The 17,304-nt window shown below is 36.7% G+C and overlaps 1 protein-coding gene across 1 annotated transcript in view; it reads left to right on the top strand.

Annotated features, from left to right (window-relative positions):
- Positions 1-15,234, top strand: part of ARHGEF26 (Rho guanine nucleotide exchange factor 26) — a gene marked incomplete at its 5' end in the record, with an annotated part of 31,391 nt that extends 16,157 nt beyond the window's left edge. The window contains 4 exons of the mRNA XM_026057778.1: positions 4,483-4,692; positions 13,452-13,519; positions 14,016-14,120; positions 15,092-15,234. Coding sequence (XP_025913563.1) covers positions 4,483-4,692; positions 13,452-13,519; positions 14,016-14,120; positions 15,092-15,234 — 526 coding nt within the window. The remainder of the gene's footprint in view (positions 1-4,482; positions 4,693-13,451; positions 13,520-14,015; positions 14,121-15,091) is intronic.
- Between the last annotated feature and the right edge of the window lie 2,070 nt (positions 15,235-17,304).

Raw genomic sequence — 17,304 nt, 5'->3', positions numbered from 1 at the left:
CCCGAGAGGTGGTGGAGTCTCCTTCTCTGGAGATATTCAAAACGCGCCTGGATGCAATCCTGTGCAACGTGCTCTAGGTGACCCTGCTTGAGCAGTGGGGTTGGACTAGATGATCTCCAGAGGTCCCTTCCAGCCTCAACCATTCTGTGATTCTGTGATTCTGTGAAACTTGCTTTCTTTTGGACTTGTGAAGACCTTACATAGTATTTTAAGTTCCACAGAGTACAGTGATGCTAGTGATTTATAGAAATACGGGATATTCAGTTTAAATATACGTATTACTTTTGTATGTGTTTCCTTCATAATAAGGCTTCAGGCCATCTCCCTCCTCTAAACCACAAAGGTGGATAAAAGTACTATTTTTCCCTATGCCTCGCCTGCACAGTTGATGAGCATCATTGCTGGGCTTAGGTATGTACTGGTCTGTTGTCGTGCCCCGTACAGTATCTATAGCGAACACGTCCAACAGCCCAAGGGGAGCAGAAGAGGACCAGGCTGCAGAGGAAGTAACTGCTCTGCTACCTGTCGCAGGCTTGGAAGCTTGCGCTCTTAGTGTTCTGCTAAAAGCAGGGAACACTCAGCTTTGAAATTTACCCCAAATCAGATACCTCCTTTTTTGCGAGTACCTTCCTGGGACCATGAAGGTCTGGTCATGTTTTAGTTCTTAATGCTCGAAGCTGCCTGTGAGCTGCTCTGTGTTCTGCAGAGTTTGAGAACTCGAACTGATAGTGTTTTGGTACGTACAACTGAAGTAAATTGCTTCATTCAGCTATTCAGAAAATCCACCACTGAGTGCTTTTAGACGGTTTCAGAGAAACTGCAAAGAGACTTGTATTTTTGTATGAGTGTACATTTATTGAGTATTCTGTTCGTTTGCCATAATCCCCTAAGGATATCACTAGAATCCCGTCTGTTTTAATGGCTGTATGGCTTGTCAGGTCCTGAGAGTATCTTGACAGTGGAATGCAGCTGGACTTCATACGCTGGAAATCACCCAACGGTTAAATAATACTTTGGAATGTTACCTGTTCACAACTGCTTTCAAAACTGGGCATTTACTCCAGATGACAGAAATAATGTTATAATTCAATGCAAGCACAAAGTAATTTTTATGAAACACAAAGAATTTCAAAGTAGCACAGCATCTTTGGCTATTATTAAATATTACTGAAGAAGATGCATAAATTATTTGCTTTCATTTTTTGAAATATATGATAGAATAAAGGAAATAGGAAAAGAGTGAGTGTGTGTTCTGTATTGATGTATAGGTGGCCTAGGACAGATGATATTTTAGTGATATAAAATTTGCGTGTGTTCTGTGTTAAGAGGTATAAAATGATCCTGTTGTTCTGGGTTCTGAACCTAAATAAAAGTTTAGCAAAATACAGCCTTAAACTGAAAATGATTATCAGCATCTTTGTATTATCTGATTAAAATAATTTTTAAGAATGTGTTAAATGTTACTCATAAAAAACCCCTGTCTGTTACTTCAAATCAGAATATTTTGTTGGATGGAGATAAGAAGTAAGAAGGATTTGTAGACTTAGAGCCTACCATCTTCTACTGGACAGTGTAAATGCTTCCTGAAAATTGATGCGTAGCAATGCATCCCAAACCCCTCAACAAAGGCAAGAACAAAAAATACTTGCTGGAAGGACTAGAATGTAATAGTGATGGAATGTTGTTGATCATTTGAGAATGCAAAAAGCTGTAATTAAAAAAATCAATGTAAGTATTTATCTCACAGAACAAAAATAAAAATACATTCCACAGAGCTGAAATAAGAGCTTTATTGGTTCTTACACAGATGCACTGGCAGAAACTATTAATCTACAAATGCAGTTTGCAAACCTATCACCATTTGAAGAGTACAGGAATTTTTCCAATGCTTTCAGTCACAGAAATCAGTATTTTTACCAATTGTATTTTAGCAATTCTTTTTCTAAAGAATAAAAATAAGAATTATCAATACCATTATATTAAATACTGAGGTATTCACAGGTATTTTTCCTGTCAGCTAGCAAAATGGGTAGACTGTATCTCAACAGACAGTTGGTCATCATCTGTCCATTTTCTAATAATAGTTTGAGCAACCATAAATGAAGAATACGCTTCATTTGCACCTGCCAGAAGAGGTGCATGTCATCGTTAGCATTCCAGCAGACTTTAATTCCAGGTGTTTGGGATTTGACTTATATCAGTTCAGTGCAGCGAAATTGATCTTCTCAAGCATTATTTTTATTTAAGTTAGAATTTTTTAATGAACCACATTAATCAAAAAACCTATGCTCAAGCATAGATTTTCATCACTTCAGATGGAGATCTAAATAGATTTTGCTTCCAATTGGAGTATATATAGTTGCAGTATAGAATTTGATTTATTTTTAAATATGAAATAAATACAAAATAAAACGGAAACATTTTGAAAATTGCATTTGTTCTTCTATTGAGATCTTATTCATAGACTTTTGCCTATAAGTAAAGTTAAGTAGGCTCAGATAATCATATAATTATCTTGTATCTAGAAGACACAAAATAGATAAACCTTGGCAACAAATGCTATTCTTGTTAGCCATAATTAAAAGAGGAATTACTGCAAAATTTGAAAATCTGAACAATGTGTGGACTAGAAGAGAGAATTGATTTTATGCTTGTGTAAGCAGGATATTTTTCTCTTTTCCTGTTGCACCAATGTAGGACAATTAATCTGAAAAAGTTTACAAGCTTACATGAAACTGAGGTGTACTGGGTGGTATATCTGTGGTCTGTATTGATGATACCCTGATAAACTTGCAAGTGCCTGCAGAACAATTCTGGGATCCACAAAGGAAGCAGAAACAAAAAGGCCTTTTCATGTAGCTTCTGTTTTCTTTGTTGAACATTTTCATTTCATCAATATTTGATGTAGATTCTTTAAAATGTTTCAGTAATGTAAAGATTTAAAGTTTAATTGCAATTTAAAGATTTGAAAGTGCACAGTTATTTTTTACTTGAAAAAAATTGTTTCCAGTGTTGCTTTAGATATGAATAAGTAGTAAAAACAATAAACATGGGAACTGGTTGAACTCCTGTTAGCATGCTGAAGAATGCTGCTTAAGGTGTCTGGGTATTTTGTAGTTGAAACATCTTGTCATAGATGAATCTGAATGGATTGAAGAAAGGGAGAGTTGAAGTAATTGTTCACTGCTAGCAGGTAGCATCTTTGTAAATAAGTGAGCCTTGTCTAGATGTTCTCCTGCCTTTGCTGCAACTTGAGCTGTCTCAGAAAATCTTGATTAGCAACAACGATTTGAGATCTCACATTTAGAAATAAAAAAGGCTATTGTTTAGGGAAGAGTGCATATTTTCTTTTAAGTCCTTATGTTAAAATTAGTAACTTCCAGAAACATGTTGGGTTTCTTGAAAACTTTTTTCATTGCTTCTCTCTGCTTCTCCACTTTTAGAAGCCTAAATAAAACCAGTGCAGGAATTGGTACAAATATAAGCATATGCTCAAATACTCAGAGTACTTCACAAGTTACTGATAACTTCATACTTTTGTGTTCTGGTCTGTGATGTCTAATTTGTGTGTGCCCTCCGCTGCACGGAACGTCAGGCCTGCTCATGTGCATGCTTTCACCTGTATGGGAAAATTACCTTCATGTCTTTTTGGCATAGTTCAGCATTAATTTTGACATAAAAAGAAGTTCTGAGGTCTTCTTTGTGTTAAACATGGTATTGTCAGCTAAGACAAACTTTGTCCACGCTCTCCACCTATATTTCAAGCATAAGGAAAGCAAAGCTTTTAACTTGCACCATTTCAGAGCATTCTTTCTGATGGCCTTGGGGAAATTACTAAGCACATGTAGCAATCTATTCATATCATTAAGAGTTGATGTATTTATTTACAAAATATGTGTGTGTGGGGGAAGACTTTTAAAACTTAATTTAAACAGTATATTTTGCAAGATGGATGCATTTTTAAACTCACAATTAATGTTATGTGATTAATTTCAGAACCCTGTAAAATAACTTCTAGTGTAGACCTTGCATATGCAGATGGACAAGGAGTATAGAAAAAGATTGTCCTGTACTTAAAATCAAGATTGATAGTGCTTTGCCTATAAGCAGGATACGTACTCATGTTTTTACAAGCACAGGAAGAGGAAAAGTGTATTTTGTTTATAAAACGTTCTAAAATAAAGGTCTGTCATTCATTTGAAGTTACGGAAGAAACAGATGCACAGTTGTAGACAACTGTTGTGCCTGTTTTCAAATTTACTGGAGTAGGTTGAGCTTACATTTTCTCAGTAATGCCAGAGTCATTTAAGTGTGTGCCACTAAATGAAATTCCACAGGGCTTAAAGAATGATCTATTTTATATCTTGGAAAAGTAGGTAGTTTCAAAAACAAAACCTAAAAAAGATGAAGATCTAAAATGTCGGAAGAATGGTGTCATGTTTTGTAGTTAAAAGTGGATTCCTTCCTTGCTCTGTTTTGCAGTGAAGAGAGTTACAATGTCACAGATTATTCTTTACGAGACCAGCTCTTGGTAGAACAATGTGACAGTGAGGACCTGAGTTCTTCTCCTGTCAAGAACACTGCAACGATGCTCTACTCACGGCAGAGCTCTGCAGCTCACCTCTTCAGGTTGGCTGTCCTCAGTAACCATGCAGGAGAGAAGGTGGAGATGCTCCTGGGAACAGAGACTCAGTAAGTAGTTACAATTTCTGTAATTTTTCATATGATCATTTGGCCCCTCTGCACCCCCAGTCAGGGTAGTATGAAATACCCAGCTTCTGTTTAATTGGCAAGTTTAAAAAAAACAAAGCAGAAAACAGTAGAGGTCCCAAGTGGGCACTCTGTGGTATGTCTGATCACAAGTGACTAAAGGAGGATTATTGCAGAAATGATCCTGTATTTGGCATGGACCACTCTTGCTCTGTTCAGTGACACAAGAGCACTGATTGTCACCAGTCAACTACTGTGATTTACACTGTTCATCTTATAAGGAGTGCATGCTCTTAAAGATAGGCAAGCCAACAGAGTTGGTGTTCTACTTTCTGATTTCTTTAATGAGTGGCAGGACAGGAGAATATGTGTGCAGCTTATATAATGTCCACTAGATACTATAATAAATATTTATTGGAATAAAATAGACACCCTCCAGACTTAGTTCAGTTCTTCTAATATAGGCCTGTCATCAGAGAACTCGGTTATAAATCAACATCATGTTAGTCTCATTTTCTTTCCTTGATCTCACAGTATAGGGATAATGAGAAATTGAATGTATATGGTGAAATTCTGTAAACTGAAGTATCCATTATAAGGTGCTACTGTTTTAGGTCTTCAAGCCAGGAATTTGCTATGCCTCAGCCATGGTGCTCGTCAGCTCTGTAGCCAGTGAATAACAGTGTGGCTGTGCTTTGCAGAGCTTTACTTCATGCCATCGCTGAGAGAAGTAACTTGAGAATCTATCAGAGGGTAGAATAGATTGAGAAGGAAGAAATGACAAACAAAGCTTCGCTTGTATTTCAAACCGGTATGGTCTGAAACAGAGTTCTGGTCACAAAGGGAGTGTACTGATTTTCTGCAAATAGTTCAGTGCCTCTTCTAGACCTACAGCTGAATGGATTAGTGCAAAGTTGTTGGTGGTGTTTTTTTCCCAGGTAGTTAAGTAAGTAACAAAAAACATGTTGAAGTAATGCAAAGGAAGTCCACATTGGTGGAATGTACAGTAACTTCTAGAAATAAATTCCTTCAAGGTGTAAAGGGTTATCTGTGATAACCTAACAGCTTGGTATAAAAGTACCTCCCTTCATAAAATAAAGAAGGACCAAAGGTCTTATGTTGAACACTTCATATTTTTGTAACAGGAGTTGATAATTGATATGACCATTCATAAATGGTGAAGACTTGTGCCACTTTATGAGTGGAGGGAGTTTTTGGCCAGAGGGAAAGTATGTAAGTCAGCATGATGTCCTTGAAGTCAGCAGGTTTCAAGTCTGCAACTCATTCAGCAGCCCATTGAAAATCAGAGCCAGTGGCTCTTTAGCGAACATTTAACCTTAAAATGTGTTTGCCTAATTTGTCTAAATAATGGTTAAATCTTTAACTAAAAAGATAGTTAAGAAACAATTCAGGGCATTAATTGGTAAAATCTGGACATTTAAATGTCTGTTATTTTTGCTATTTTTGACAACTTTCAGTTGGAAATGAGAAAGGGAAGAAAATAGAGCAAAAATGAGCTCTCTGTCCTGAAAATCTGTAGGTATTTTTTAAATTACCCCATTCTACAGAGGGACACACTTGTGATCTGAGAAAGGGAAACCAGCTTTGAATGCTGCCTCAGCATAGCTAATAGGGTTGTAGTTAGGAACCCACTTGGGAGAGGAGAGATTCATGTTCATCTGTCCGTCCACCCTGATTCAGAATAAAGAGAAAAGATCAGTGATTGTACTCTGCCTTTACCATATCCCAGGTGGGCATCCTTAAAGTTTTAATTTTCAGTTCTAAAGGAGAAAACAGTTCCAACACTTCTCTAGGAGAAAAATGTCAAAGTGCATATAACCTTAGCAGTCTTACCTACTCAACTGTGTTCCCTTTTGTATAGTACATACCTGTCATTTAAAAAAAAATTATTTTTGCAGGGCTTAGTACTCATATAAACTAAAGTAATACTGGCATGTAAATTCCTGCCATTTCTTCTTTACCATGTGAATTTTTCTAGTTGTAACACAGCAAAATTTCTTTTACCTGCATGTTGCTAAGTGAAAGAATACAGTAAACACCATTCCTGACACATTTGGAAGCTAAACAGATTGGTAGGTTTTAGTGCAGGACACAGATGTATCTGACCTATCAGGCCCCATCCAAAGCTCAGTAAAGTTAAAAGAAGTCTTCTAGCACCAAACCAACGTATTTTTGAGATCTAAGCCAACAAACCACCCGAACAACACTCTTGAGTGTTGTTCCGTATCAAACACAAATCTTTGCATCTGACATTGATAACAGAAATAATAATAGGGTATTGTGTTCAAAACACTGAAGCTGTATTTTAAATTGGATATAATTACTGTACACCTTAAGAATTAATAGCTGATCAAGAGGTAGTAAATAATTTATATTAAATGGATGAATTACCTGGGGAAGAGGGAGAGGTAACTGGGGTGTGTTTATGTGAATTTAAAAATCCTTATGAAAGATTTATAACTATGACTAGTATGGAGCAGTGGGGTTTACTAATAAGCCCTCCAAATAACTACCTCTTCAGCTGATTTGATAAAGCTATTTTTCTTTAAGCACAGCATGAAATGGGAAGAAAAAAATCATGTTTAATCATGAAAGATTGAAAGAAAATAGATGAAAGTTTTTCTAAACAGGAAAATTTGTATGTCAGTTAGATGTAAAGAAGATTGCAAAAGAGAAAAAATCATGTTAATGTGTCATGTTTAAGTTCCTGTCAAAATGATTTAAATATGTTAATGATGTATCAGGTATTTAAAAACTTGTAATGAGTTATAACTTGCAGCTACTGAATGTTACTCAGCATGTTACTCAGCATGTTACTCAGCAGTGAGTTTTTGCCAGGCTAATTATTTATTAGACTAATTATTTATATGAATTGCTTTTTAGAGCAGCCTGTAGTTTTGAGTATTTCCTCATTTGATTTCCCCATTTATTCTCTCTGAACTAGATATTTTGGAAAATTTTGTTGCCATAGGAATGTGTTTCAGTGCTGTAGGGTTATACCCCACCCAGCAGTGCACTAAACCTGTCAGCTGGCTCAAAACACAATTATTAATGATGTTCACAAAACACATCTTTTCTTGGGAGCTGGAGAAAGACAGATGTACCTACATTTGCAGCACCTAGATGAAGAACTGGGCAGGTGTAGTTCTTGGTTTGATTTTATGCTCTCTAAATTGAAGAATTACCTTAATAGAGATAGAGCTCTTCAAACTTGATGACTGCAGATGTATCAAAGAGCACGGTTCCTGTGCATAATGTTGTACTGTGAAATTCATACAGGACTTGATTCATATCTTTTCACAGCTCATCTAATAATAATGTTGGATACCTGAAGCTTTTCCAGTTGTTATGGGTGAGGAAAACGAGCACAGACTGCAGGACAGGGATTTAGGCAAAAAAAAAAAAAAAAAAGCCTATACGCATGCAGAAATTAAAGTGATGCTTTCCAAATAGAGCTTAAAGTGCTGCAACCATTTTGATTCCAGCAAAGACCAGACTGCAGGCTGTTAGTCAAGGCAGAAACTTAGGCCTTCGATAGAGTTTTTAACACTTTATAGGAACATAAGTTGAAACTTTCAATGTAAGTGGGATGAACAGGAAGTGAAAATGAAGTAATAAGAGACAGAAGCTTTAGTAGAAGAAAAAATGTCATCTGTAAACCTTGCCTTAAAGTCAGGATACCAGGTCAAGCTAATTAAACCAAATTTAGTAAAACTTAGTAGTTTTTACATTTGCTTGCCATGTTTGTACTAGGACAATTTCATGCTTTAGTCGCATGTAATGTAGTTTCTCATTTTAGAAACCTAATAAGCAAAGTAGCTGGCATAACATTTGCATCCTTGCCCTGAAACGGTTTTCTGATACTGAACACATTGTGCAGAGGTTCCCATGTGCAGATGCATCAGGACCCTCCTGTCCCTGGAGCTTAGTTTCTGCAGCTTGAGAAGGTCTGTTCCCACCAGGCCTGACTGCCTGCTGCTTTGTACAGCATTAGGACTTGGGCATTTTTGGTATTAAGGTGCTGTCCATTTATTAAACATTAAAATGCTACTTCTTTAGATTCATGGGTTTTGTACTGCATATATCAGCTTGTCTGTGCATAAGGTTTTTGATCTTTATTGCTTATTTATGCTCCAAATTTAAATTGTTAAGTGCTGGGTCTCTGGAGGAGTTTCATTTGACCCTCCCTACGTCTCTGGATCATCGCTGAGAGTCCAGATAAGAATTTGGACAATGAAGATTAATTATCTAAAGTAATTAGATAATCAATTATTCAACATTTCCTTTGGTCAGATAGGTTCTTCACTGTTTGAGTGACTGGGTTGCCTTTCTTGCGGCAGTTCAGGTAAATCCAGATCCCTTCATTCATGCTTATTTACTTGTAAACGTTTTTCTTAATGAGGCACAAGCGGTAATGTTAGCTAGATACCTCTCTCAGACTTCTTTTGCAGTAACTTGCTCACCTGGCCTACCTTACTAGTTAAATCTACTAGCAATAAACTGCAACAGTCTAACCACATAATCCAACAAAGCCAGCATCCATTATTTGTTTCTATGATTTACACAGTAACACATGCAAGCAAAAGCTATATTACTTCTCCAAATTATATGTGTGATTCTTCTGCAGATTTTGAGCATGGTGGTCAAAAATGTTTAGCCCTTCAGGGACGTGCAGCTGTCTTGGTATTCCAGCATGTTAGGTTTCTGTTTCTCCATCGCTGCAATCTCACCAGTTCATGCTTGATTTGACAATAGGACAAAATAATCTCACTAATGATCTAAGACCTTGAAAGGCGATCTTTAAAATTCCATTGGCTGAAAATTGAAGACGCTAATGCCCCATCTGAGAGCAGTTTGGACTTCTTGGTTGTTTGTTTTGTCTTTGTGGGAAAGGATTTCCATTAAATTCAAGTCATTTTCAGCTTAAGTGATAGCACATAAAAAAACCATCCAAGTTCTGCCACATAATGCAAGTGTTATATAAACTACATGGTTTAATGATTACATGTTGCAATATGCAAGTTTCAGATTGTTTTCTTTGAGCTACAAATGTGACTGAAGTATCTGAGTCATCACTGTTTGTTTCGTTGTAGCCTGAATGCATATGTTTGAGTTACTAACTTCTCCTCTAACAAACATTTTTCTGAAAACCAGAAGTCAAGACACAGGTTTTCTGCCTAGTTTACCGGTTAACACCCTTCTCTAATAATTGTATGTTCAGAGCATAAGTGCCTAAAGTAAACTGGAACGGCAAATAGCATGCACATAATTGAAAGCATTGTGTACATATACATTCAATAGCCTGCTTACATATATAGCTGTTTTCCAAATAGCTTGGAGCGTTACTGACCTCAAAGAACAGACCTCATCTCTGAATAACTGCAGGTTCTTGATTTCTAATGAGGGCTCTATTAAAAGCAATCAAGGTGGTGCGAACCAGAATTTTAGGCTCTCTGTAACAATGTTCACAAGTTTGCGGGAGCTTGTCTCATCCTGTGGACCATTATGCTGCCTGTGCATGCTTGAATAATTGAGCATGCAAATCTAAGCATAATGCAGGTTATTATGAGGAAAACATTGCTTTTACTGTTGTAGTTAAGGGAGCTTTTCTCAAAACTGATCTTGATAAGAGGACCTTGAAAAATTTGTACTGATTCATTTGGACTTGTTGTACATCTGATATTTTTTCTATGCTGGTTTGTTTCTTACTGTTTTAAATGATCTTATCCTAATTGTTAGTTATTTTAGCAATGTGGCATTTATAACATCAGGTGTAAGTGTAAAGTACAGTATTAGCAGGCGGAAGTGAAAACAGGTGTGTCCTAAGCCTTAATTGTGGTAGCAAGGAAACATTGCTCGGTTTTGAATGCTGTTGTCCTGGAACAGTGATTTGTGAATTACTTATTATAATGGTTGGCTGGTGCAGAAGTGGAAGCAGTACTGGGTTAAACGGGAGGAGGAGTTTGGCAGATTTCTGCATTGCCCTGGGGAAGCTGCAGAGCTGTGCTGGGATAGAGGTGCTCCTTGTTCTGCTGAAGCAGTTTTGAAGAGTGTTCTGCTTTGGAAAAGAGCAACAAGAAGTGTCTTGTTCTTTCCGGTGAAAATCTTTGCCATGGTTTCTCCACAATGCCAATAACTTCCACACAACCCTTCTCAAAAGTGAAAGATTTTATCTGTTTTAGTGGAAGCTGGAGGCGAGATAGAACACACTAAACACATTGCTCTAGACATATCTCAGTCTGGAAAAAATTACAGTTTTAGGTTTGCTTTCAAAGTTTAGAATAACCCTGAAAGAAACTATAGATCATTAATGTTTTCTATTAAAGATCTCATTATAAAGTAAGCAGATGAGTCAGACTTGTTTGGAGATGCATATTTTGGGGGAAAAATGCAGTACATTTTTAGTTGTCTGGATTTTCTTATAAGACATTTTGTTCTACGGATTTATTATTATTTTGATATATGCTGTTTGTAATATAAATAGTGGTCTAGCAGACTGTCATTCTCCGGGAAAATTTTCTGAAAATAATTACTTGATTTGAAAGCTATTTTTATAGAGTATTATGAGTATTGTATACTCAGGGCACAGGAAAAACTTAACTTTCTCTGAACAGGGAAGGATGGGAAGGAAATCTTACAGTAAGAAGGCCAAACTGGTTGGTTTCGAGTGCTTATTGAATACAGAGCTTTGTGCATGTAAGAGTTAAATGTTTGTCTGATTCAAAGATTTCTAGGTGCAGTTTGATCATATTTGGTCACTTTGTTCAGCGTGTAGTTCTCAAGTACAAAAATCTTAGCATCGGGTCAGGAATTTTATATTGCCCTGTGAATAAAGGAAATTGTTTCACTATGAAAAAAATGAAAATACCACCTAGGCACCACAGGCATAAGGAGTATCTATTAGCAGTGTTTGGAGAGCCATTCATCAAAATATCTTGATGTGCCTTAGTATATACTGTGTAAGTCCATTCTTATGTACTCAGTCTGGAATGGATATAATTGGTCCTGCTACTGGAGACATTGGGTTAAATTAAATTGTCATTTAGCATTAGAATATCCATATGTTAGTTCTGGCATCTGTTTTTATATTCGTTTTCCAGTTTGCCTCTTGCACAGGAAACATTATGACTCTCTTGAAACATTATCTTAAAAGCTCCAGGAGAGAATACACAAGGGCTTTCCTAGTTCTTCAAAATCATCTTTTCTAGAGTGGGCTAAAGGCTTATAGGAATCTTTTCTTGACTGGATGTTTCATACACAAAAATACTGCATGCTTGGGGGAGTGGGACTATTGGTGGGAAGACAGTTGTTTTGTTTTCACAAAATATATGGTGTACACAGATTAGGAAGGAATATATATTTAAACTGGAAGACAGTCTAACATTATCCCATTTTTCTCAGAGTTGCCTCAAAGGAAACCTAGTTTTCCTATTAAGAATGGTTACAGGGAAAGGAATAAAATAGGAATCTGTAAATAACATGTTTCTAAAAATAAAAACAAATTTAAGCTTGTGCAAAATCCTATATGGACCTTCTTATTTTGGTTGAAACACAGCAAGCTTAGCACAGCCTGCTTTTAATTACTGTCTAAACAGGCTTTTATTTTATTTTTGGACATCATTATGATATCAGCTGATAGCAAATGTCAGTAAAACATGTACAGTAGTTCTATCTTTGAGGAAGAATGTGTGTTACGGATTCAAAAAAAAAAAAAAAAAAGTACCGTAATTTATTTTTAAGTACCAAAGAATAGTGCAAATATTTCTACCCAAAATAATCACTGGGATTTTCTTTTTGCATTCTGAATAAAGAATTGTCTGAAAGTCTTGAATTCTAAATCCCTTCATTAAAAAGAAATGTTGGATATCTGCGAATATAAATTAGCTTTCTAGAGCTAGCTGGAATAAAGTCCATAGAAAACATCTGCCTTCTTGAAGAGACTGTTAAGCTTTGATCTTGGAAACGATAACTGTAGGATGTAGTTCAAGTAATTCCTGCTTCCCCCCCCCCCCCCCCCCCCCCCCCCCCCCCTTTGGGCCAGGCTCCATAGACTGTATGCAGCTCCTTTGATCAAAATTGTCTACTTTTTTCCTAGGTTATAGAACACCAGATTCAAAAGATTAATTTAGGGCTCAGTTCTGTCCTTGTGTATTGTGTGCTCTCTCTGATTTCCCAAACCAACACATATGTGAGCATGGGTCCTTTTGAGAAACACAAACTTTGATTTCCGTTTTTTATTCTTGATTTTCATTCTAAATATACATTGTAGCTAATCCTCACAGGAAACCTGTTGGTATTAAAATTGCTGTATTGCATTTGTCAGACACTGTATACTAGATGGATTCTTTTAGATTAGTAATAGATATTAGTTACAGACACTAGCGGAGGAGTTAATTTTAATTACTTTTAAGTAATGCAGGTAAAGGTGTACAAGATACCGTGCCACGTAGGTCCCATACATGTAGACCTATTTCTGCTCCAACATACTTTAAATATTTAATTATGTCTGAATAGTACATTACTAAAAGTAATATATCTTCTGGCTATATTTTGAGGGGGGTGAAAAAGGAGGTTATGTGATTTTTTTTTTTCTCCTTGTTTTCCACCATGAGAGAGACAAAGAACTTACTTAAGATAATATGATCTTGAAAAGGGAATAGTCTTTACCATTGTCAAGACCAGACGTTTTGGAAACTGAAATTTGTCTTCGCTGTTTGCAGGAGTGAAAGAGCTCGCTGGATTACAGTGCTTGGAAAGAACAGTGACCTGCAGAAAACAGATAGGGCAAGTAAGTCACAGCTAACAAGATTTCTGAGGGCTTTGACATGAAAACAGAAATATACTGCCCCTTAATGGAGACTTAAGCAAGTGCAGGCTATAAATATCCTTAAAAACATCATCCTTGTGTTTTTCTGGGCTCTGTTGGTCTAGCTACACGAGCCTGTCATCATCTCTGAGCATAGGAGCTTTCCCGAAGAGTTCTCTTGTGTGCAGTAGTTTCAGTTTGCATTTGTTAACTCTGGTTTGGTTAGCTGGTTCAACTTGTTAGCAAAAGTGCAAAAACACTTACATATATATAAAACCCAACTGTGCTTGCATGTAATTGCTCAAGTAGAAAGCCCTTTGCTTAATTTGCTACCTCCTTTGAGGTGTTCTGGGGAGTATATTCTAAGATGGAAATTATAAAATAATAGCATAGTGTGTTTTTGTTTTGTTTTTTTAAGTAAAGATAATTGGTTTGTTATGTGGATTGAATAATTCAGCCTGGCTTATTGCTTCCACAGCTTTGACTCAGGTAGAGATCATCAGAACTTACACAGCAAAGCAGTCGGATGAACTGTCTCTTCAAGTTGCTGATGTTGTTTTGGTTTATCAAAAAGTAAATGATGGTGAGTGAACATTTTCCTGTTAGTAACTATCTGTCACTACTGCAGATAAATCCAGCTAGAAGAATTTGTTTCCCAGTAGCATTGGTCCTACAATGAATGAAGGTTCAGCTTATGAGAAACACTGGAAGAAAGCTGTAGGTTCAGGCTTTAAAGGACAGCCGCTGTTTAGGCAAGAGATGTTTAAAGTAACTCATCATCTGTCAAAACTTATCTATATAAATAATTGCAGATGGAAAGGATGTGCTGTTTGTTTTTGACATGTGAAATGTCCACAAATAATAAATGGAATTAAATTCTCCCTATAAACACGGATCTCAAAGACATTGTAGCGAGTAACAGGTTTGTCTGAGTAACAGCAAACATACCGGTTATTTGTCAGGTCTCATACTGTGCTCCACTGCCTGTTAAGTATAAGGGTCTAATGATGCAATGATTACTCTGTAGTAAGTAAGTTTTTGTGCAAGTATTCTGCTCCATAATAAGTGTTTTTGTGCAAGTGTTCCATACCACCAAGTACCATGAGATTTAAATTGATTTTTGCCTGGATATGCCAGTGATTCCACTAATCTCTCATAAGGTTCTGACTCAGTGATGCTTGGTGCTCTCAGCACTTCAAGTATTAAATTTTGACTTAATGCAGTTACTTAATAATACATATGAAATCAAAAATCCTATCATCTGTTGTGCCTGCATTGCTTTCTTCATTGGATAGCAGAAATTTTATATTTCAGATATATTTGAAATAATTTTATAATACGTAACAACGTATTTATTTTTACTCTTTTGTTCCTGTTCTGCCTGCATAAAAATCCTGCCTAATCTATCTTTATCTTGTACTTTATCCACTATAAAGATAAATGCATCTTTTATTTGATGACAGTGTCAGTTGTCTCTATACAAGTGTAACACACACAGTTTTGAAAAAAATACCTTTGAAATTACTTGTAAAGATTTGTTATTGTCTCTTACAGGTTGGTATGAAGGGGAACGACTGCGGGACGGCGAGAGAGGTTGGTTTCCCATGGAATGTGCTAAAGAGATCACGTGTCAGGCCACGATTGACAAAAACATGGAACGGATGGGACGTTTACTTGGACTTGAAACAAATGTTTAGACATTTTTTTCCCCCTTCTTCCTACTATTTCTTTATTACAGAATTTGCACTAACTGCTGTCAGTGGGGGCACGGTTGCATGCACTACAGCTCTAGCATGGAAGATGTGAGTCACAGATGCACAAAATCTAGTTTCAGATAGTCACTGCTGTAGTTTTTGCATTTTGAGAGAGATCTAAACTGAAACCTGGCTCAACCAATAGCACATTTCAACCAGAAGTAGTTTCTTTGGTGTTGGAGATCAGCCATACAGTCTTTTGACTTCATTTCCTGTTAAACTTCAGCTACTTCACTCCTGCATTCTTTCTCCAACCATTTATTAATTTCCTTTAAAATCTGTGTTCGCTGTAGCTGTCTCCTAGGCAGACTGAACACCAGAAACTCATTGAGCTGGAGGTGAACAGCAACATAGGATTGGGGCTTTGCTTCTCCTCCTAAGACTGCAGCATTACATTCCCAGTGCCAGAGAGTGCTGTGTTAATAGACTTCCCAGCTCTGTCAAGCCTGTGACCTGAAATATAGAATAAGCAAACATGCAATTCCAAAAGGACTACCTACCTCTCCAGCACCAATCCGGGGAAGACCCAGACTTTGTACAGGAGTAATTTAATCACTTTTATCTATGTTAGCAAAGCTGACACAAGTGCCAGGAGTTTACAGGCAAAATCCAGAGAAATGCATCTAATAGTGGTGGTGTTCTCTAATGGTGTGGTGTTTATTCAGATTTTGTCTCTTTGTAGTGTTCCAGTCTTGAAATGATTTCTGAAAACAAGAAATAGAACCAGACTTTGCAAAATACATAACGTTGAGTATCTTGTTTCCAGTTATTAGCACAAGACTCTGTCAGCCTTCACTTGTCCTTGTTTTGAGAATATTCTTAATATAAACTGTTGTGAACTTTTTTTTGTGCCTCTATCAAATGGTTTACTCTGTCTCAGCTCATTTCTTCCAGGAATTTTTTTTTCCTACCTGTCCTTGACCCCTTGTCTACAGCATAACTACCCTACCAGACACTTTTAGCTCTGAATCCCTTTTTTTGGCAGTATGGTTGCTTTTCCAGTATTGTGTTGGATAAGTTGCACTTTTCAGATTTAGGGCCACATTTTTAATTCTCACAAAGTCATTTCAAGCTGCAGAAAATATCCATATGCACTATATATGAGTATGTTTTTCCAACTAGTTTCAACTTTACTCTTAAATGCCACTGCACTCTGGTTCAGAATTTAGACATCTGAACTGAGTTTGTTTAGGTATTTTTAAAGGACTGTAACTGCTGGAAATGTGTCCATTTTGTTTCAGTTTTCCCTGTGTCTTTAACTAGGACTTCAAATTAAGTTTTGCCTTAGAACAAGAATTTTGATGGCGATCGCAGAAAACATGAAGTTTGGGGGTTTGTTTTTATCTTTCTGCTCTTCTGTACCAGAGGCGATTGACTGGTTCTTTCTGTGGAGGCAAAGTTCAAATGAACTTGAGTTTACCTTCATCTTTAGCCTTTGTTAGCAGCATCATGTTGAATCCGCAGGCAAAAAAAGAGGAAGCAAGTTCTGTAGTGTTTTTTTTTTTATCGTTACTGTATAAATGGTAAGAAGATGAGGAAAGATTTGGAAGTAGATAGATCAGCACCTTGATTAATTGGTATTTTGCTATCTCTTTGCCTTCCCATACAGAAATGTGACAATGCCATTGGCTGCTCCAGGCAAGTGATAAGGAGGGAGGGAGAATGATGGATAAAATAATATTTGGACCTTGCTTTCAAAGGAGCTCAAACTGGTGCTGCTTCACACATGTTCTTCTCTGCTTTAGAGAAGACTTGTCACAATTGCACTACACACAACACCAGCTAAATTCTGCATCCGCAGTTTAGCTTTGGAATTTCACAGAAAAAACAACCACTTAATGTTGTGTGGATAAAATGCACTCAAAAATGAAGTAAATGTCAGTGCATCTTTTCTGTATATAATGTGACAGTTTGCATGCTGTATGTATTATAAGAAATCTTCCCCCTTTAAGGACCAGCTGATGACTCAGCAGGGTTGAATACACATTAAATAAAAAATGAGGCAAACACTTG

Source organism: Apteryx rowi, unplaced genomic scaffold (genome assembly GCF_003343035.1).
Source record: "Apteryx rowi isolate R43461 unplaced genomic scaffold, aptRow1 scaffold_140, whole genome shotgun sequence".
Taxonomy (NCBI): Eukaryota; Metazoa; Chordata; class Aves; order Apterygiformes; family Apterygidae; genus Apteryx; species Apteryx rowi.
Note: the sequence above shows the minus strand (reverse complement) of the source record. Positions and strands in the feature narration are given on the sequence as shown.